The following is a 22,882-nucleotide window of genomic DNA, read 5'->3' as shown; positions in this document are numbered from 1 at the left end:
CACACAAGGATGAAACTGCACAGCAGGGATTGGACCCCAAGTCTTTTGATTCAAAGTCATGTTCATTTTACTCTGTCAAGCTGACTCTTATCTATACCACCCCTCAAAGGCTATGAAGAGTTCCTGGTTAAGTCCACATCCACGAACCACAATTAGTTCATAATTGGACCAAAATCTCTTGATTTTCTGCAACAAGAAATTAAGGTCAAGATTCTCTTGCTATCTTCAACCTGCAAAACTTGAGTTTGAGCAATGAGCAAGCAACTAGGGTTTTCTCCATATACCCAAAGGAACTTCATGGTACAAATGACAATTGCAAAAAGCTACAAGAGTGTGATGAATGTTTTATTCCTATTTAGATATGTGTTTGCTTCCACAGCTAACCCTCACTCAGCAGAAAGCTGCTGCTATTAGGCATAGCCTTGAAGAGTCTCTGAATGACAGTTTACCTTGCTTTATGCTGAGATATGTCTTTTACCTCATTATTTCTTTTTTTGATCATTTATCTATACCAGAATTTGTGACCCCAAGTTAGGCCACAATATAGGTCTTTCTCTGTTGAGCCATCTGATTATGAGGTTATTATCTTTACCATCCATCCAAGTTGCCTAAAAGATACTGAAGAATCCATTAATAGCATCTCTTTTTAGGGCAGAGATGCTCCCAAATTATTCACTGTACCAAGTTTTGTTGCTTCAACAAATTACATAGCATAGTTTTGAGTCTTCCCAAAATTGAACAGTGGAAATCAACCTTCCTAACCCCATGCCTCCATGCCAATACAGACATATGGGTCTTTTCTGTCCCCAAACATTTTCAAGAAGTTTTAAACAACCCAAACCCCATACTAACAATAAAGATAGCCTCCTTTGCCCTCCAAACCTGTATGATTCTTGTTGCAAGGCCCCCTTTTCTGTTAAAGTTTTCTTTCTTTGTGATGATGAAGATGTATATCCCTGTCCCAGACTCACTTGGCCCCAGAATGGCAGCAGCAAGAAGAGGAAAGAGTTTGGGGATGGAGGAACATCCTTGGGAAATGGTGAGGACATAATTGATCATGGCACTCGGTATCTGCCCAGGACTCCAAGTTGTCAAAATGCTAAGTAAAGAAATAATTATAGTGACTGAATGCCCCTCATATCCATCCCATGGGGTGTCTGGGGGCCTGCAATCAGTAGAGGCCCTTCTCTTACTGGGAACCCTCAACTCCCAAGGATACAGAATATGGACCCCAGATGAGCAGGCATCTAATCCCTGTTCTCTCCTGGGTATCTATCATGGCTTAAGGAAACTTAATTTGGCCACCCTGGGGTAGCCTGATATGTGTGTGTGTGTGTGTGTGTGAGAGAGAGAGAGAGAGAGAGAGAGAGAGAGAGAGAGAGAGAGAGAGAGAGAGAGAGAGAGAGAGAGAGAGAGAGAGAGAGAGAGAGAGAGAGAGAGAGAGAGAGAGAAAGAGAGAGAGAGAGAGAAAGAGAGAGAGAGAGAGAGAGAGAGAGAGAGAGAGAGAGAGAGAGAGAGAGAGAGAGAGAGAGAGATTCAGGAAAGGAGAAAAATAAGTTTGGCAGGATACAATCTCTGATCTTTCCCCCACAGATAGAAACCTTTTTCTCTGTGTATTCCTGTTTAACACTGCATAAAAGCATGAGGAGGAGAAGGAGGCTAGAGTTAGAAGATATGAATGCCATCTTACCAAAGTCCTAGCCTCAAGGCAAAGTGGGGGATGATCCCATCCCAGTTCAAATCTCTTTCTCTTCTACCTTGACAGTTTCCCAAGACACCCTGCAAGCTTCCCTAGTTCATTCTATTCTGGATTCTCTTCTTTCATCCTCTATCCAAGAGTCAGAAACCTAAGCTATCCCAGAGTTAGTGTTTGACTTTCTTTTTTTCGTTGCTTTTTTTTTTTTGTGGGGCAATGGGGGTTACATGACTTGCCCAAGGTCACATAGCTAGTAAGTGTCAAGTGTCTGAGGCCGGGTTTGAACTCAAGTGTCTGAGGCCGGGTTTGAACTCAGGTCCTCCTGAATCCAGGACTGGTGCTTCATCCACTGCGCCATCTAGCTGCCCCTTTGTTGCTTTTTAAGGTACAGTGAAATGAATAGTGGTCTAGGAGTTGGGATATCTGAGTTCTTAGCCCAGCTTCTGCCACCAACTCCAGAAGGAAGAACCACAAAAATCTCAGAGTTGGAAAGCATCTCAGAAGCCATTTCATTGAACCCCTACCTGGCTGAGAACTCTTTCACAATATCCCCAATAAATATTAGGAGCAACAACAATTCCTGGTATGTCTATGTATGTACTTACAAGGCTTATGTGAGACAATGTATATAAAGTACTTTGTGAACCTTAAAGTTACATATATGCACATTATGCATATAAACACATATATGTGTGTGCAGTATGGATAGATGTATATATTATCTATATTCTATATCTCTCTATATATGTGCTTTATACTGTATATATTTATATATTCTCCATCTCTATATCACTTTAATATTTGTAAAGTATTTTATATACATGGTCTCATGTGAGCCTCATAACACTCTTGTGAAGTAGGTACTACATGTAGTATCAACATACAACAGATGAGGGAACTAAGGGAGGTAAAGTAATTTTCCCATGGCTCCAAAGCTAAAATAGAGCAGAGTCAGGATTTAATCCAAGTCTTGTTGACTCTTTTTTGTAAAGTATAAAATGGGGGAGGCATATAGTTAGAAAGTGCTTGTAATATATACACACATACAAATATAAATATATATACATACACACAATACACACACATATACATACATATGTGTGTATATTATATATACACTGCTACAAAACTAAAACAATCTTAGGCTACAATGAGAAGCACATCTTACAAGAATTTGGAGGTGATAGTTCCCCATAACCCTCCCCTAGTCAAACCTCATGTGTAGCACTCTATTCAGTTCCAGGTACTTCAATTTAAGAACATCAAAAAGATTTTCTCCAGCCTTGAATCTATGTCATATGAGGATCAGTTGAAAGAATTTGGGATGTTTATCCTGAAACAGAAGAGGTGGGAGGTGGCTATCCTAGCTGTTTTCAAGGATTTGAAGCACTGTCAAATGGAAAAGGGATTAGGCAAACTTAGGCTAGACATTTGGAAAAAAACTTCTAACAATTAGAGTTGCACAGATGTGGAATGGGATGTCATGAGAGGTGGGGGATTCCTCTTTTTTGAGGATCTTCAAACAGAGGTGGGGCAACCGCTTGTGTAGTACGTTATAGTGAGAATTCCTTTTATACATAGGCTGAATTACATGGCCGCTGAGGTTTCTTCCAACTCTTGTCTCTTCCATGTGTAAACATGAGTGCAAAAGAACTCCTGTACTTTCCAGCACATTGCATTATAAGTTGGGATAACTATAAAATATTAAAGCAGCTAAGTAGCTCAGTGAATAGAGTGCTCAGGCTTGGAATCAGTAACATTCCTCTTTTTGAGTTCAAATCTGGTCTCAGACACTTACTAGCTCTGTGACCTTGGAAAAGTCACTTAACCCTATTTGCCTCAATTTCCTCATATGTAAAATGAGCTGGAGAAGGAAATGACAAACCACTCCAACTTCTTCACCAAGAAATGGGGTCACAAAGAGTCTGAAACAACTCAACAACAAATAATTATTAGAAAGGTTTTGTTATTCCTGTACACAAACCCAAATATGCCTCTCTGCAATTTTCCTTTACTTCTGATGCCTGCAAGTGGATATTAGACTATCACTTATCCAAAAGGGATTCAGTTTGACCAGATACAGAGGCCTCAGGAATGTGAGTGATGATATGAATTCTCTTTGTTGCAACCTCGGTATCATCCCCAAGGGCTACAAGGACAAATCCCCAGTCAGCTCTGCTCCCTAATAGTCTACCTTCCACTCTGATCACCCAAGCATCATATTGACATGATGAGGCACATTCACATGTGTCCTGTGCTTTTGGATTTACAAACCATATCCAATATCTCATGCCATCCTTAAAATAACCCTGGGAAGTAGACAGGGCAGGTATTTTTATCCCCAATTTTAAGGTATGATTGCCGAAAGGCTTGTGTCCTATCACCTCTAATGCATAATTTGTTTGTTGCTTTATTGTTACAATAAAGCAAGCATGATTGAATAATTTCATTTAAGACACTTTACATGATTTTGTATCCTGTGTAAGGTGTTGCTAGGTACTGAAGGTTAATCATGGAAGTTGGAATTTAGCAGGAATGCCCTGTCCCTGCTAAAACAGAAGAAAAGGTTGATTCTGAATACAATGAAAAAGAGGGAAAAAGTTCTGTGTGTTTTGCAAGTTCAGGAGTCAGTAGCTACTGGTTTATGGCAAGCAGTCAGAATGGTCCGCATTTTGTTCCCATAATAACACAATCCACGTTTCTGGACATTTTCTCTGGTTGTCTTCCATGTCTGGAATGCTCTTCTTCATTTCTGCTTACTGGCTTCCTTCAAATTCCAGCTGAAATCTTACCTTATCTACATGAAACCTTTTCCAATCTCTTTCACTCTTGATGACATAACCAATTATTTTTTCCTACTCTTTACCTTTTCCAAACCATGCAGTTGCCTAAATGATTTTCCTAAAGACAGATATGTATTATTGCCCTACTCAATAAACTTTAGTAATAATAATAGCTCACATTTATATAGTACATACTATATGCCAGGCACTGTGCTAGCACCTCAAAATTATCTCAGTTGATCCTCACAACAACCCTGGGAGGTAGGTGCAGTTTTTATCTACACTTTACAGATGAGGAAACTGAGGTGAACAGAGGTTAAGTGACTTGCCTAGGGTCACAGAGTAAATATCTGAAGTCAAATTTAAACTCAGGCCTTCCTGACTCCGGACTCATTGCTCTATCTACTATGCCACCTAGCTGCCAACTAATAGATCCCTATTATCTATAGGATCAAATAAAATCTCCTCTGATATGGAAAGTCCAGCACAATCTGCCTCCCACAGACATTTCACAAGCCTTATACATTACTCTCCATGACCTACTCTCTTCTCAGGCAAAATTCCCCTTGCTGTTCTTCACACAGGATTCTCCATGTCCCATCCCCAATCTGGAAAGCATAACTTTCTTATCTCTGACTTTGAGAATCCTTAGTTTTGTTCAAAGCTCAACTCTGGTGCCACCTTTTGCATGAAGCCATTCCTGATCTACCTCCCAGCCCCCACAGATTCTACCTTTGATAGCATATAAACTGTGATGTTTAAAATCTAAATTGAGGTTGCCTTAAATTAGAAGCATCAGCACCAGTCTTTGGGCATTAAACATTTATTAAAGCATAGAGGTATTCACAAGGAGTTCAGAAAAAAAAAGTCCTACCTAGCCTAGAGTTCCAGCCTGGTTGGGTTCTTCCTGAAGTCCTCCTCCACAAGCCTGCTTTAATCAGGAACTCTCTAGCAAGCTGATTGTGGAAGCTTTTTATAGGTCTGGAACAGAAGCAGTCCTTACACACTGCTTCAAGCTGATTGGTTGGTGTCATCCAAATCCATTGGTTTTGAAGGTGTTCTCAAGTTGAGTTCACAGTCTAGTTTCTGAGAACAATACCTTCTTAAGGGATAGCCAGGTGTGATTACAATCCAATTAACTTGAAGTAGGCTTAATCAGCAGTCAATCGCTCTCACTTCATTCAATCAGTATAGATTAATCTCCAGGTGGGGCTTTTGAGTATCTGCTAAATCCCATTATTTCATCACAAAACTTTTTAGAGAGCAGGGAGTTTCATTTTTGTTTCTGGATTTCCCAAGCCAAGTGCAACATCTAGCATATTGTAGGCGCTTAATACATGTTTGTTGACTGACTGAATTAAGTTGTATTAGTGAGCATGGGTTTCCCCACGATAATCTCCAAATCCACTGATAGTAAAATTTCCCCTTGGTTCAATGGATCTCGATTCAATTGTATTTTAACTAGGATAATTGCTGAGTTGCCTTTTCCTGAGGTTCCCATTAAACCCCAGGAGGCTCCATAACCCCACCTGAGGCTTTCCCTTTATTTCAGTTCCATAGTGTGTAATTTATGGAAACACAGACTTTTCATCCCTTGATAATACTAAATGTACAAACTAATTTCTACCAAAGCTCTCTGACAGTCAAGAATTCCATTAGAAGCCAGGAATCATTTGATGTTGTGACGATTACTCCAGTGTTGGGAATAGCCAGAATTAGCTTTCCTGCCTCAGAGGACTGTTCTTGAAGTTTGCCACTGGGGCAGGGGGAGAAATCCTTTGAGAAGCACCACCAGTTCAGTTCCTCCACCCCCTAGACACTTACCCATCTTCTCCTCCCTCCTTTTTCTGTCACTTAAGAACTAACGTTCGTTCCCAGTTTCTCTGAAGATGAAGCCGAGGACCCTATAAAGTCTGAGACTATCAGTAACTCAGCTCAAGAAATAACAGTGCAGCGTGGTCTAGGGTGGGATTCCAAGAAGGAGAGAAAAGAGTTCCATCCCAAGGGAGCACAGATCTACCTTTCAGGAAAGAGACACAGTCTCAGAGCCAGAAGGTGAGTAAAATAGGGTTGGTGGTGGGGTTCAGACATTGGAATGATATTACCAGGGCTATGGGAGGAGATGGAGGGTGCCTGCTTCCTGAAAATATGTCTCAGAGAACTATCTGTCAAAATAGTCAAAGGTACCTTTTGATTCAACAAAGCCCCAATTTCTTTCCCAAAGAATGTCTTCTCAATCAGTCACATGAAAGCTATAAAATTCAGAACGTTGAGGTTTTCAGCATAGAGGAAACATAAGCTGTTGAGACATCAACAGAGAGAAGCATTCTGAATAACAAAGATGGGGGTAAATAATAGAAAACTTAGAAGAATACATTGATAGAACCTCAGACTTGGCAGGCACTTTAGAGGTCACATAGTCTAGTATTCTCTGGTAATTTGAGAAGTCTGAGTTTGAGAGTTATGTGAAGAGGCTGATGCTCAGAAATAATGAAAGCTATATAGGTAGAATCGTAAGTGTTAGAAAATAGAGTTACTATGAATACTTGGCCAAGGAGTCCAGGCTTTTTATCCTGTAGGCCAGAGAGATGCTGTAAGTTTCTGAGTAGGGAGGCAGTTGGAAGGGGTAAGGATGATCTCCCTTTCATTTTGTCCCATGGACAAGCTATGTTTCATCCCAGGGATAATCCCGAGGATTTAAATCAGGAATCGGATAAACATTAAGGCTTTGTGGGTATTTGAGAGTGAATATAAAGAGAGGGAAAGAATTAGAGTGGGTCTGGAAAGAGCAGTCTGTGGTCATAATTGAAGACCAGGTTTAGGTTCCAAATATACATGGAGTGGAACAGAAGTGGGATTAGGAGAGGGATGAATGGTGGTAGGGGGTGGGGAAAGAAAAGGAAGGAAAACCAGGAATGTCACAAAAAATTCTTTGTGTAGGGAGGTGAAACTCTCCTCTTGGATCTCAACCCCTTTATGTTTACTCTATCCCTGCCCCCAGGCTAACCACCCTCTTCTCTCCACATTTAATTCCCTTCTGTCCATCTCCTGGCTTTTTGGCTGAAGCTAGATCGAGGGACTAGAGCCAAGGGGTCCTACCTTGTAAATATGCAGAACCCAAAGAGTGGAACGTCAGAGGAAGATTTGAAAAGAACCTCAAAAATCACTTGTTTTAACTTGCATCTGATCTAGTGTAGCAATGGTGGATAAGTAGAAAGAGTACTGGATTTGCAGCCCCAGGAACTAGAGTAGAATTCCAGTGCTGATGCTTATTTTGGCATCTTCAATAAATCATTTTAACCTCACTTTCTTCAATTGTAAAATGAAACCGCTGCAACCTTATTCTTGTGAATTTAATTGTTTTATACTCAAGGCTAGGCCTTTGCTCTTATCATTATTAATTGTCTTCTAATTTGATTCAATGCAATATCCTAGTATGTTCAGATGGTAATATTGTAGTTTTAGGGCCAGAAAGGACCTTAAAAGTAATTTTTATGGTTACTACCTCATTTTGACAGATGAGGAACAGAGAAGTTAAGTAACTTGCTTGTTACAAAGGTTCCTCTGATTCCTTTTTTTGGGGGGGAGGCATGAAGGATAATTGGAGTTAAGTGACTTGCCCAGAGTCACACAGCTAGTGTCTGAGGCCAGATTTGAACTCATGTCCTCCAGCTCTCCAGGGTTGATGCTCTATCTACTGTGACACCTAGCTGATGCAGTTCCTCTGTTTCTCAAACTCTCCCATTGTTCTATCATACTTTCTGAATGCTGACTGTGTATGTGTGTATGTATGTATATATATATTTGTGTGTATACATGCAGTTGCATGTATATTTGCATGCTTCTATGCATGTATACATGTGTATATATGTACACGTACATGCACATGTATATCTGTGTGTATGTGCATATACATACATACACATACATATATGTATACGTATACGTATACGTATACGTATTCGTATATATTTGTCCCTCAGCTCTCTGCTATCTGGATAAATTCATTTATCCAAGTCATGAGAGGTAGTGTTGTATTAGGAAAAGCATAGAGTATTTTGAGTCAGAGAACCGTGTTTAAATCCTGACTTAGCTTTTTGCTACTTTTGTGACTTTAAGGAAGTCATTAATGTCTCTGAGCTTCAATTTTCCTAAGCCTTAAAGTAAAGGCATTAGATTTAAAGATCTTTAAGGCCCCTTTCAGGACTAAGTGTTTTTATTATTTTACAATCCAATGATTGTTCCAAACACATAGCCAAGAACAAATACCTAGGGCACTCCAATAGAGGAGACCTCCTTTGATCCATACATTTATTGAGTTTGGAATCTTCACAACTATATATTATTCTGCCCTATCTTTTCATCTTAACAACCAACTAACATATATTAAGCACCTACTACATGCCAGACACTGTGCTAAGCTCTGGGGATACAAAGAAAGGTAAAAGACAATCCTTGCTCTCAAGGAGGTCACAGTCTAACGGAGATGACAACATGAAAACATCTATGGACGAACAACACGTAGACAGGAAAATTTGGGGGGAGTCTCAGAAGGAAGGCACGAAAGGACATCATGAGAGATTGCCAAATGCTTTACTAATATTTAAGAAGTTCTATCTCCTGTTTCTTTCCTGATGCTGTCTTGCTGTTAGACCAGGCCTGGGACATTGAATCTGTTAAAAACTTCTAGGTCCTCCCTTATTATCTGATCACTTATCTTGAATTTCAACTCTATATTACTCATCTATTTTCCAGACCAAAGATCTTTCCCTTTACAAGAGTAAACAAGCAACATAATATTTGAGTAGTTCTATTTTCTCCCTTGTACCTTATCACTGTTTTATGCATATGAACAGTAGAATAGTTTTTCTCTTTTCTTCTTCTTCCCCCTAATTGTAGCTTTTAAAAAAAAAAAAAAACAATGGTTTTTGTTCATTTTAGCATTCCTAGTCAACCTCAGCTCATTTTGGGCATTAGCATATCTAACACTATTCTTAAAGGATCATCCCAGTCTTTTATATTTATGATGAAAGTAATAATACCTTCTATACATGTCTTTTAAAAATCTAATTTAGTTAATGATTTCCATGTGTAACCATATATTTAAGTTTATGTTATTAAAAATAATTCTTGAGTCTTTCTTAGCTTTCTCTGCCTGACTTCCCCTCTAGTATGTTAGGGTAGAGAATCCTATCAATTCTTTCATTCAGCTACTGGAAAACTAGCTTCACAAAACTAGGATGTATGACAGACTATGACCAACTTTCTTCTGCTTTTCTATTTTAAGCTCTAAGATTCTGCTATCTTACTTCTAAGGTTACCATCCTTTCTACTCCTGTAACCAGTTACTATATGTTGGTTATAATGAGACTCACAAAAGTGATTCACCTTGTGGATTCCTTCAACTTTTGAAAAATAGATTTTCCTTTAGATGAGTTAGGAATTTTTCAGTTACTTTGATTTTTAGCAAAATGAGATAGCTATAGCAAATACCCAGAAAGGAGGAATCTTCTATCATCATTGTCTCCTGTCTCTGTTACAGGTTTGTGACCTGTTTTGTAAAACTCATACATTTCCTCCTTCTGTCTAGATTTTTGTAATATATTTCTGTCTTTATATTGTCTATGCTTTTGTGTTTATCTGCATTAACTTGGAGGGAATTCTCTAGTGTGGTTTCCTATAGTGATTTCTCTTTTAAATATAAAAATATCATATTCACCATTTTTTTATCATTGACTATGGTGAAGCCATAGATGGAATGCTTATCACATTTAAAGATTATACAAATCAGGGAGAAATGGTAAAATTGTTAGGTAAGAATCAGGAGTCAAAGAATCTCAGATGGGCAGCTAGGTGGTACAGTGGAGAAAGCACTGGCCCTGGATTCAGGAGGACCTGAGTTCAAATCTGACCTCAGACACTTGACACTTACTAGCTGTGTGACCCATGGCAAGTCACTTAACCCTCATTACCCTGCCAAAAACAAAAGCAAAAACAAAAACAAAAAACAAGAATCTCAGAGGCAACTAGGTGGTATAATGGATAAAGCACTAGCCCTGGATTCAGGAGAACCTGAGTTCAAATCTAGCCTCAGACACTTGAATCTTACTAGCTATGTGGGCAAGTCATTTAACCCTCAGTGCCCCACCAAAAGAAAGAAAGAAAGAAAGAAAAAGAAAATTAAAAAAGAATCTCAAGAAATTAGAATGGTCCACTCAACTTAATGATGAAATTTAATAGTGATAAAGTCATAATTGGATTAAAACAATATTTGAATATAATAGGTAGTCAATCAATCCATAAATACTTAAGAAGCACCTGCTATGTGCCATGTGCTATAATATTTTCTCCTTCTCTTGGCACATGGCCTGCCCAACTTTTGTTTTTGTTGTTTTTCTATATCCCTGAAGACATTTTTTTTGCTCCAGTTCTCCAAATGATAGGGAAGGATAAGATCTATAGGTCAAATGTTCCACTGATAGCCTTGAGATTTCCAAAGGCAAAGGGGAAGGCCCCTGAAGTAAACATATAAGAGGATATGGATAAGAATCTTGCATGATGAACAAGCATGGATGGGTTATGATAAGAATCATTAGAGGGAACATCTAAATGAGTTCAAAATCTATCTAAGTATGTTTTACAAAACATTAATGAGGAAGAGGGTAAAAAATTGCAAATCACATAACTTCACAAAAGAGGAAAATATATTGAAGGGGGGAATGAGCCAGTAGAAAGTTTGATAAGAGATTGAACAAATTTGGATGATCTAAAGAGCTTTTATAGATGAAACTAAAGGACAACTATGTGCAAAATGGAATAGCTTTGTTAACATTCTATTGCAATCAATTTTTGATCTGGATGACACTGGGACCATCATATGCAGAATCTAACCCCCCAGTCTATCTTATCATAAAACTATACATTTTTCCATTCTTTCCATGTTATTTTTTTCTTTTTTTCTTTTTTTTTGCGGGGCAATGGGGGTTAAGTGACTTGCCAAGGGTCACACAGCTATTAAGTGTCAAGTGTCTGAGACCAAATTTGAACTAAGATCCTTCTGAATCCAGGGCTGGTGCTTTATCCACTGCGCCACCAGCTGCCCTCCATGTTAATTGGTTTTTTTTTTTTTTTGGTGAGGCAATTGGGGTTAAGTTTCTTGCCCAGGGTGACACGGTTACTAAGTGTCAAGTGTCTGAGGCCAGATTTGAACTAAGGTCCTTCCGAATCCAGGGCTGGTGCTTTTTCCACTGTGCCACATAGCTGCCCCCACCCCATGTTAATTTTTAAAAATGAAAATGATGTGTGCACATATTGAGGGTATCATTAAGGAATATATGAAAAAAGAATAATCAGGTTTATCTTTTTTCTTCCCTCCCTCCCTCCCCCCTTCCTTCCTTCCTTCCTTCCTTCCTTCCTTCCTTCCTTCCTTCCTTCCTTCCTTCCTTCCTTCCTTCCTTCCTGCTTCTTTTATTCCTGTAGTTAATTGGCACAGAAACTTTGCCCTCTACTGACAGGGGTCATTTTATCGGTGCTGGACTTAATAAAAACATTTGATTGATTAGCCCTAATGTGGCTCAGAACTGATTCTTGTATTTTATGTACCATTCAATCAAGAATCAGCATGATCCTTAAGTCATGTCTTGCAAAATATTTCCCTTTTAAACAGGTTACTAATCTAAAAGATCAGGGGATTACCATAACTAAACTTAGATTTTTGCTAAACATTTGCTAAACATTTCATGTCTGATGACGTTTCCTTGAAGAAACTATGGATATTTAAAATAAAGAGAAGATTGCATAAGATGATGATATTTATCACAGTATTTCAAAGGTTGTGTACAGAAGAATTTGATTTGCTCAACTTGTCCTCAGAGGGCAAAACTAGGTATAGTAGATGGACATTGCAAGGGCATGAGTTTAAGTTTTATGTTGGAATAAACTTCCTAGCAATTAGAACTATCAGGAAAAAATATGGAATGAGTTGTCACAGGAAGTAGTGGATTTCTCCTCATTAGAAGCCTTCAAGCAAAATTTGGATAACCATATATCAGTCAAGAAGCTATGGAGGATAAGGATGAGATTCCAAGTATAAGTTGGAATTGAGGGACTCTGTGCTCCCTTGTAACTCTGGAATTCTGTTACTTATTATTTGCTGATTAGGAGAAAAATGATTTAATGGAATAAAACCCAACTCTAAAGGCTATTTTCTAATAAACTATATTTCTTTCAAATGTATTAAGATCATGTAATATTCTTTGATAAATGTAAACACAGCAATAATTTTGTTTAACTATCTTCTGAAAATGATATCGAATGGGCCATCTTATTCTTCAGTTGTGATTTCCATTGTAATGAAGAACTTACTGTGTAGGTGTGGAAATGAAGAGAAATTCCCTATGTATGGTTAAAAAAAATGTTCTGCAAGCTCCTGTTGGAAATATGATATTGTACTCATTTAATTAAGGCTCCAAATACATCAAGGTTTCTCCATTCTGATCCACAGCTACTCAAAAGAGTTCAATGTAACAATCCACACAAGAAAACTAGAATGCATATAGATTACATATTGTCTACTCGACGTTCAATTAGGTAGATAATCTGTTTATTTAATCTATCCTTTCATGTATCTTGGAAAGACACTGAATATGAAAAACAAGATGAAGACAGAAATAAATACTGAGAAGAGAGTAAAATAAATCACAGTTTGGAAACTGTAGAGTGTTTTCAACAATCTTGAACTACTCCCTACCATAAAAATCCAACTTTTAAGCTCAAATCAGTTGAATTCAACAACCTTAAATTAGATACCTATGGATATTTAGAATGAAGAAAAGAAGGCTTAAGACACAATGTACTAGGAAGGTGAAAATAAAAGCAGAGCACTCTCTACCCTCAAGAAGCACTCATTTTCTCTTTCTTTCTTTCTTTCTTTCTTTCTTTCTTTCTTTCTTTCTTTCTTTCTTTCTTTCTTTCTTTCTTTCTTTCTTTCCTTCCTTCCTTCCTTCCTTCCTTCCTTCCTTCCTTCCTTCCTTCCTTCCTTCCTTCCTTCCTTCCTTCCTTCCTTCCTTTCTTTCTTTTTTTTTGGTTGGGCAATGAGGGTTAAGTGACTTGCCCAGAGTCACACAGCTAGTAAGTGTTAAGTGTCTGAGGCTGGATTTGAACTCAGGTACTCCTGAATCCAGGGCCGGTGCTTTATCCACTGCACCACCTAGCTGCCCCAAGAAGCACTCATTCTATTTGAGTGACATATATACACACATAAGTAAGTATGAAGTATTGTATACATGAAGAAATTTTAACAAGGATAGAACAATAACAAATGGGGGAAAGAAAGGCTCAAAGTAGGAGGAAGCACATCCACTGTGCTTTGAAGGTAGAGTGTTTTTCTGATATGGAGGCGAGGAGGAGGGAATGCATTCCAGATATGGGGGACTATTTGTGCAAAGATGAAGTCATAGATGGAATGTCATAGATGGTGAATGGCCTTTTGGACTCTCCCAGAAAGAGCAGGAAGGTTAATGGAGGGCTTGAAATACCAGGATGAGAATTTGTATTTTCTTCTAGAGGTATTAGGGAACCTGGAGATTTTTGAGTAGGGGAGTGACATACTCAGACCTACCTTACAAGAAGATCACTTTGGCAGTCATATGGATGGTAGATTAGATAGGAGAAATACTAGAGAAAAAGAATCTAAATAGGAGGCTATTATAATAGAGCAAGGGAAGATTAACTAGGACCTAAACTAAGGTGGCAGCTATATGAATAAAGAGAAGGGGACATCCAGGAGAGATGTGAAAGGAGCATTCTTCTGGTCATGTTGTATAACTGCAAGTCGCCAATTACTAAAATCTTCCAAGAATCAGAATTTTAGATCATTAAAAAGATATCGGAAAAATGCACATTGGTTATCAAAAGAATTGACCAGAAAAGTAGCAACAAGGAATGAAATATGGAAAGACTTGTATTCATGAACTTTTAAAAGCCTTTAAAAATGCAAGCCAAATGTTGAGTGGATCCTCTCTGTGGGATTTACTTGGAGGACTTGGACAATAATTTGAGATACACTAAAGTACAGCAGTACAGGAGCAATAACCCAATCAGCATTTGTTAAAGACCCATGCAAGATGCTATGCTAGGTAGTACAGATGCAAACACCAAAAAATTAAACCACTCCAACTCTCAAAGATCTTAGATTCTTTGACTGGGGGGAGGATCCCCTCTTTATGTGGGCAGAAAAAAACTGATACAAACAAAAAAAATGTACATTGGTTAGCCACAATGTGGTAGGCAAAAATATATTTTTAAAAAAGGATCAGTGCTGTAAATTCTGAATTAATAGAGTGCCCAGAAGTGAAGAATATGATCATTCCATTGTACTCATCTCAGTTCAATTCAAGTCAATAAACATTTATTAAGCACCTACTACATGTCAGACACTGGATTAGGTGCTGAGAAGACAAAGACAAAAATGAAACAGTCCCAGTCCTCAAAGGGCTTCCATTCTACTGGGAAGAAACAACATAAAGGTCAATGCAAACCAACTGAGAAAATACAAGAGTTGTACAAAATAATGACATATGTTCATAGAACTATAGATTTAGAACTAGAAGAGACCTCATTGGTCTACAAGTCCATTGCATTCATTTTACTTATATAGAAACTGAACTCTAGGTAAATTGTTTCAAGGGTAGAGGATAAAAAGATGAAATGGAGTGTCTACTCCATCAAACCAGGTCAATTGATTTTCTCTACTAAGAAGTAGCTACTTATAGCTACAGAATATGCCATGGCTACCTAATTACATTCAGTATAGTATGAGTCATACGAGTCACCCCGCAGTACAAGGACTCAGCAGAAAGAACTCTGTCACCATACTCACACTGGGGACTTCCTGGAGCTTTGGGCCATTTCCCTCCCTACATAGCAGGGAATCCCTGGTGTGAGTTCATTAAAATCATATTTCCCTCATCAAACTAGGGGCTCTACAAGAAGATAACATCTCCTCCATCACAGTTAAATGTCCCTGAGTTTGGTGTCATATCTCCTCCAAAAGACCAGGGTACCCTAGGAAACAGGGTCCATAGTTCCTCCTTCTTCTCTATCCCACTTCAGCAATAGACCTAAAACAGCAGCCTTCTATGTCTCTACACAGAGGTGATTTCAGTACCACTAATACTTACTATCCCATCCTAGCATGCTGATCTCCAACCATTCTGGTGCTACGACCTTCACATTATTGGGCATCCCTGGCCTAGAGGCCCAGAATTTATGGCTCTCCATCCCCTTCTCAACCATGTTTGTTGCCATCATCATGGGCAATGGTGGCATTCTTTTTCTTGTAGCAACAGAGCCCTCCCTTCAAGCACCCATGTACTTCCTTCTGGCCCTGCTGATGGTCTCTGACTTGGCATCTACCTTGGCTGTGCTTCCCAGGCTCCTCTGGCTCTTCTGGTTTGATGCCCATGAGATAAGCACCAAAGAATGTCTTGTTCAGATGTTCTTCATCCATTGTGCATCTGTAGTGCGTTCAGCACTCCTTGTGGCAATGGCCTTTGATCGCTATGTGGCAGTTTGTGAGCCACTCCGTTATAGTACCATCCTGAACCACACTGTGGTGGGGCAGCTGTCACTGGTAGCCCTTGCCAAAGGAGTGATCCTCATCTTACCGATGCCATTACTGCTCCAGAGGCTGACCTTCTGCAGGACAGTTATTCCTCATACCTACTGTGACCACATGGCTGTTGTGAAGATGGCTTGTGCTCACACCAAGGTCAACCGTGTCTATGGATTGTTTGTAATTCTCCTGGTGATAGGGTTTGACCTTCTGCTTATTGGAATCTCCTATGTACTAATCCTACATGCTGTGTTGCGCCTCTCATCACGAGATGCCATTCTAAAAGCACTCAATACCTGCTCAGCCCACTTCTTCGTAATCCTCATCACCTATGTGCCCGCACTTTTTTCATCCATCACCCACCGCATAGGACCCATTATCCCTCCTCATGCACACATCCTGCTCGCTAATCTGTACCTACTCATGCCCTCTTTGTTCAACCCTGTTATCTATGGAATTAAGATGAAGGAGATAAGGTACAAAATGATAAAGTGTCTGTGCAGGAGGGATACTCTGGCCATTAACCCAGGATACAAAGATGGGAGTGAATAACCAAGATGGGTTTTTGACACTTAACCTGATGTGTTTGCCACATTATATATAGGTTCAAAACAATCTTAATCAGCTAATTCTATAGAAATAAGTCTCCCTCTGAAATGGAAACTATACAGGCTCCTAAAAGATCAATGTTGTAATTGGTTCATAATCTAGATTGGCTCAATCTGTCTTCTGCTGTCTTTGTAAAATAGGATGAATTCTAACCAGCATCTCATCTAAATTGGTAGTAGTGCACAGGGTCACACAGCTTGTGGTCTGAGACAAGATTTGAACTCATGAAGATTAGTCTTGCTGATTCCAAGCCCAGTGCTCTATTCCCTCCACAACATAGCTGCTCATACATGACCATAAAAAACTTTATAAATAAAAGTATAAAAGAAGAAATATTAAACATACCATTTACTGAACATAATGCAATAACAATAATAATCAATGAAAGATCAGGAAAGGATCCAAACTTAAATGGAGCATAAATAATTTTATATTAAAGTATTAGTAGGTGAAAGACCAGGCATAGAAATAATAGATAATTTCATTAAAGAAAGTTATAAAAATGAGACAATATTGGCAGCTAGGTGGTGCAGAGAATGAAGACTTGGAATCAAAAGGATCTGAATTTAAATCCTACCTCAGATTTTTACTAGCTATGTGACCCTGGATATGCCATTTAACAAATGTCTGCCTCAGTGTCCTCATGTATAAAATATAGGTAATAATTGTGTCTACTTCATAGAATTGTTGTGAAGATCAAATGAATTTTCATGTATAAAGCACTTTACAAACCTTAAAGCATGGTATAAATGCTAGCTGTAATTATTATAAACATTTCAAAACTTTTGGTACACAGCCAAAGTTTCATGACAAAAACATTAAGATCTCAATGTGATGTTAATAAATGCAGAAAAGGTGTTTTTTTCCAAATACAATTTCCTATTAAAATTTTTAAAAAATAAAAGCATAAATGAACCATTCTTTAATAAGACAAATAGCATCTACATAAAACCAGGTGGTAGCATTATATGTAATGGGAAAAGTGGAAACATCTCCAATAAAATCAGAGGTAAAGCAAGTATGTCCATCATCATCACTATTTTTTGAATAGTTCTAGAAATTCTAACTATAATAATGACAAGAAAAGGAAATTCAAAAAATAAGCCTAGTCAAAGAGACACAATCTTCTTTTCTTTTTCTTTCTTTCTTTTCTTTTCTTTTCTTTTTTTGCATATAAGCAAACTATGATGATTTACTTGGGGAACCTAAGAACATCAACAAAAGATTAATTAAAATAATTAGTAACTTTATTACATGAGTAACATCCCCCCAAATTCACAAAACTCATCAGTTTTTTCTAATATAACCAACAGAATCCATCAGGAGCAGACAAAAAAAAGAAATTCCATTCAAAATCACTACAGAATTTATTTATTTATTCATTTATTCATTCATTTATCTATCTATCTATTGATTCATTCATTCATTCATTCATTTACCCATTTACCCATTTATTTATTCATTCATTCATTCATTCATTTATCCATTCCATTTATCTATCTATCTATCTATCTATCTAATCTATCTATCTATCTATCTATCTATCTATCTATCTATCTATCTATCTATCTATCTCTTTCTCTCTCTATCTATCTATCTCTCTATCCATCCATCCATCCATCCATTCATTAATTTATTTATCTAGCAGGGCAATGAGGGTTAAGTGACTTTCCCAGGGTCACAGAGGTAGTAAGTGTAGTAAATGTCTGAGGTCGCATTTGAACTCAGGTCCACCTGAATCCAGGGCTGGTGCTTTATCCACTGTGCCACCAAGCTGGCCCAATATCACCTGAAATCACTACAGAATTAAAAAAATAAGAGGCCAGATATAAACAAACTTAGAGGAATTATATAAAATATATAATTTGTTTGATGAGACCAGTGATTTTATTGGTCTAGAAGGGTAATAGGGAGCAACTTCCTCTGCAAATGTGGATCAATATAATTTCTGCAATGTATATTCTTAGAAAGGTTTCTGGGGGCACTGAGAGCTAAAATAACATATCCAGAGTCACACGAACAGTATGTACCAGAAGCAGGACTTCAACCAAAGTCTTCCTGGCTCTAAAGCCAGCAATCCACTACACCATGCTGCCTCTCATCCTGTAGTTGAATACAACATCAAAAGACTTTTCACAAAAATAAAATCTAATCTGAATAATTAGAGATATGGTGACTGATCATGATCAGACAATGCTATATAAATATAATAAAATGACAATATCTAAATTCAGTTACTTATTCAGTGCTATCAAAATAAAACTACCAAATGATTAATTTATAGAACAAAAAAATCACAATTCATTTGGTGGGACAAATAGTCAAGAATCACAAGGAAAATAATGAGAGAGTGGGGAAGAAGGAAGAAAGGGAACCTAGAAGTACCAGATCTTAAACTATAGTATGAAGCAATTATCAGAATTATTTGGTACTGGTCAAAGAATAGGAAAATTATTCACTGTAACAGATTATACCCAGAAGCAACTGAGCATAGTAACATTGTGTTATATAAACCCAAGGACACCAAGTACTGGAATATGGATGTACCATTCAACAAAACTTCTTGGTAAAAGCTGGAAAGAAGTTAATTTAAAAGAATTCCTAATTGGAAATTAGGTTTAGTCTGGCATTTCATACAATGTACCACAATAAGCTCCAAAGGGTTAGAAGACCTGGGTATAAAATGATATATAATAATTTAGAGGAGAAAAGATGTAGCCATTTTACATAAATATGGATGGGGAAGACTTCTTCACCAAAGGACAGAAAGGAATACAGGAGGCAAAAGAAACAATTTTGATTACTTTTTTTTTTTTTGCACAAAAAAATCAAGGCAGTTAGAATTAAATGAGAAAGAGTTAACTGGATAAAATAACATTTCATTGAATTTCTCTGATAAAGTTGTGATGCCCATGATATTTAGGGAAACTATATAAACATATAAGAACAAGATACATTCTCCAAGGGAAAGATAGTCAAGGGATATAAACAATTCTCCGGGGAAGAAAGATCAGTTATCAATGAACACAAAAAAAAGGTCTATAATTACAAATGATATGATAAAATTTAAAGAATTCTGAAGTTTCATCTCAGACCCATTGGATTGGCAATAATGTGAAAATAGCAAAATGACCATGGTTAGAGGGGCTATAAGAAGATAGGCATGCTAGTGTACTATTGGTGGAGCTGTGAAGTGGTACAAGCAATCTGGGAAGTCATCTGGAACTAAACACACAAAACTTACATATTCCAAACAGGCTGAAGGAAAAGAGTAAGGACCCATATTTACAAACATATTTATGGCAGCACTTTTTTTGCTGTAACATAAAAGTGGAAACAAAGTGAGTGCCCATTAACTGAGGAATGGTTGAACAATGTGAGAAAATTATTAATAGTAGGGATTAAAACCACACCTACCAGAAGGCTTTTTTCCCCTCAGAGGGCTCAGAATTCTGACATCAGCCAGACCACCCTCAAATCTAGTAAACCAATAGATTTGAATGATGCTAGCCAATTAGCTTTGAGCAATGTGTAAGGGAGGGCCTCTTTGGCTGCCAGCAGGAAGCTTACAGAGTGACTCACTCTCTCATGGCCCAGGAACTTGGTGAGAGCAGACATAGCCTACTTTGGTTCCCCATTATCTCTCTCTTCTCCCCTAGGTCCTAGCTAGGCTTTCCTAACTTTCAGGTCCATGTGCTCTGTCTTTACTAATATTTAATATGCTTTAAGAAATGCTTAATGGGGCGGCTAGGTGGTGCAGTGGATAGAACACCAGCCCTGGAGTCAGGAGTACCTGAGTTCAAATCCGGCCTCAGACACTTGACACTTACTAGCTGTGTGACCCTGGGCAAGTCACTTAATCCCCATTGCCCCTCCAAAAAAAAAAAGAAAAAAAAAAGAAATGCTTAATGCCCCCAAAACTGGTGCAGTAGTTTCTAATTTCTAAGTAACAGCTACATTCCCTGAACTTGGGACAATTATAAGGTGACCACATATAATTTTACACGACACAACAAACTGTGGTATATAAGTATAACTCAATTTTATTGTGCCATGGAAAATGAAAAAGGGTCAGATTTAGAGAAACCCAAAGGAAAACAATTGGAAAGATAATACAATAACCAGTTATAATGCCAGAAGACTGATTATAGGACACTTTTTCCAACTTTTGACAGAAAGGTAATAGATTTAAGGTGCATTTTCTGACATAGACAATGTTAAGAAGTCTGTTAATAAGTATTTATTAAATACTTATGTGTCAAATGCCGTATTAATTGCTAGGGATACAGATATACATTTAGTGTTTCTCTCTCTCTCTCTTTTGTTTTTTTGTCTTTTTTTTTTTTTTGAGATTGGGCCTCCCTATTTCTCCCAGTTTGGAAGCACAGGGAGAACTGATAGGCTTGATCTCACTTCTGATTTATAAGGGAGCCTTGACTTCATTCACTTCAAACCTAGGCCACCAATCTTAGGCAGCCTGGTGATCCCTTCCCCATCCCAGGGCTTACCATATTGGTGCCAGACTTAGTTTGGACACCTAATTGGCTTAGCCTACTGCAGTTCAGAACTCCAAAGCTCAAGTGATCCATCAGTCTGTCTTCTCAGTAGCAGATATTATAGAAGTAGACTACCATGTTTAGTTTCATCATAATTTTAAAAAAATCATTAATAGTGGCCCAGAAATCAAATAGAACCAGAGAGTTAGAATGGTCCTCAGAGCCACATACCCCAATATATACCTGACCAAGACTTATTTTTACAATATTCCCAATGTTGATTGATTGCACAACAACTATCTCCAAGGCAATTAATTAGTACTTTTAAAAAGTTTACCCTTTATTTTTTCCCCTTACATACTCTAATTCTGTTTCTCTTTGGCTTCTTCTTCTGTGTCTAACTATATCCTTTGAAGAACAACCTTGACAATCTCATTTTCACATTATATCAATTTAAATACTTGACGCCATTTAAGTGTCTTCTTTTCTCCAGGTTAAACTTCATCCAGAAGGATTTCAAGGTTGCTCACCAATTTTGATCAGTTTCCTCCGAATAGTCTCTGATTAAAAAATGTTCTTACTAAAATATGGCACCCAAGACTGAACATAATCCTCCATATGTGGTCTCCCCAGAGCAAAGAACATACAGTGAGACTATCAAATTCCTCATTTGAAATATATTGCTTCATTAGATCCAGTGTAAAATTAAGTTTGTGTCTGCCACACATTGTTGATTGATAATAGAGCTTTGATATACCAAATTTCTCAGATCTTTTCCTAGGTATCTGTTCTCTTAGTTATACCTCCTTCAATCTTATACTTGTAAAGTTGATTTTATTTAACTCAAGTTTAGAATTCTATATTGATGCTAATTGAATTTCTTTTTTAAGTCTCAGGCTGATGATCTAGCCCTTTGAAATCTTCTTAGATAACTGTTATCCACTGCATTGCATTACCTATCCTTCCTAGCTTTCTGTCAGTTGTAAATTTGGTAAGCATGCTCTGCCAGTCACACATGCATTCAAGTCACTGAAAAAAAATCTTAAATAGCAGCAACTCAATGAGAAATCCATCCCATGTATCCTGACCATCAGTCCTCTCCCTTTTTTAGTATATTACTCTTTCTCTGAAAATAAAGTAAATCCTAAAACAAAATTTATTCTGTTGTAATCAACCTCCATTTGTATTATTAGTTCACTCAGAATTTTTGTGTTCTCGACTCTATCTTTAAAGTATCATATGATTCCTTTATATTCATTCTCCATTATCAGTCTCTGCATCTATTCTTTTTTTTTTTGCACCTAATCTTTTTTTTTCTAAGCTCTTTCCTTGATCATGGTTTTCAGGTAGACCAATAATTTTCAAATTATCCCTCCTTGACCTATTTTCCAGGTCAGCAGTCTTTCCAAGAAGATATTTCACATTGCCCTCTATTTTTTATTCATTTAGATTTGCTTTATTGTGTCTTGGTTTCTCACAAAGTCAGTAGCTTCCATTTGTTCAATTCTAATTCTTAGGCAATTATTTTCATCAGAGAGCTTTTGTACCTCCTTTTCCATTTTGGCCAATTTGACTTTTCAAGCTGTTGACTTTTTTCTCATGTCTTTCCTGCATCACCTTCATTTCTCTTTCCATTTTTTCCTCTACCTCTCTAACTTTTATATTCAAAGTCCTTTTTGAGCAC

At 37.7% G+C, this 22,882-nt stretch overlaps 1 protein-coding gene across 1 annotated transcript; it reads left to right on the top strand.

The window, feature by feature from the left end:
• Positions 1-15,673: 15,673 nt before the first annotated feature.
• Positions 15,674-16,645, top strand: LOC122748084 (putative olfactory receptor 52P1). The gene has a single exon (XM_043993807.1). The coding sequence runs from the start codon at positions 15,674-15,676 to the stop codon at positions 16,643-16,645; it is 972 nt and encodes a 323-aa protein (XP_043849742.1).
• The last annotated feature ends 6,237 nt before the right edge of the window (positions 16,646-22,882 follow it).

Source organism: Dromiciops gliroides, chromosome 3 (assembly GCF_019393635.1).
Source record: "Dromiciops gliroides isolate mDroGli1 chromosome 3, mDroGli1.pri, whole genome shotgun sequence".
Classification (NCBI taxonomy): Eukaryota; Metazoa; Chordata; class Mammalia; order Microbiotheria; family Microbiotheriidae; genus Dromiciops; species Dromiciops gliroides.
The sequence above is the reverse complement of the archived record's forward strand: the minus strand, read 5'-3'. Positions and strand labels throughout refer to the sequence as shown.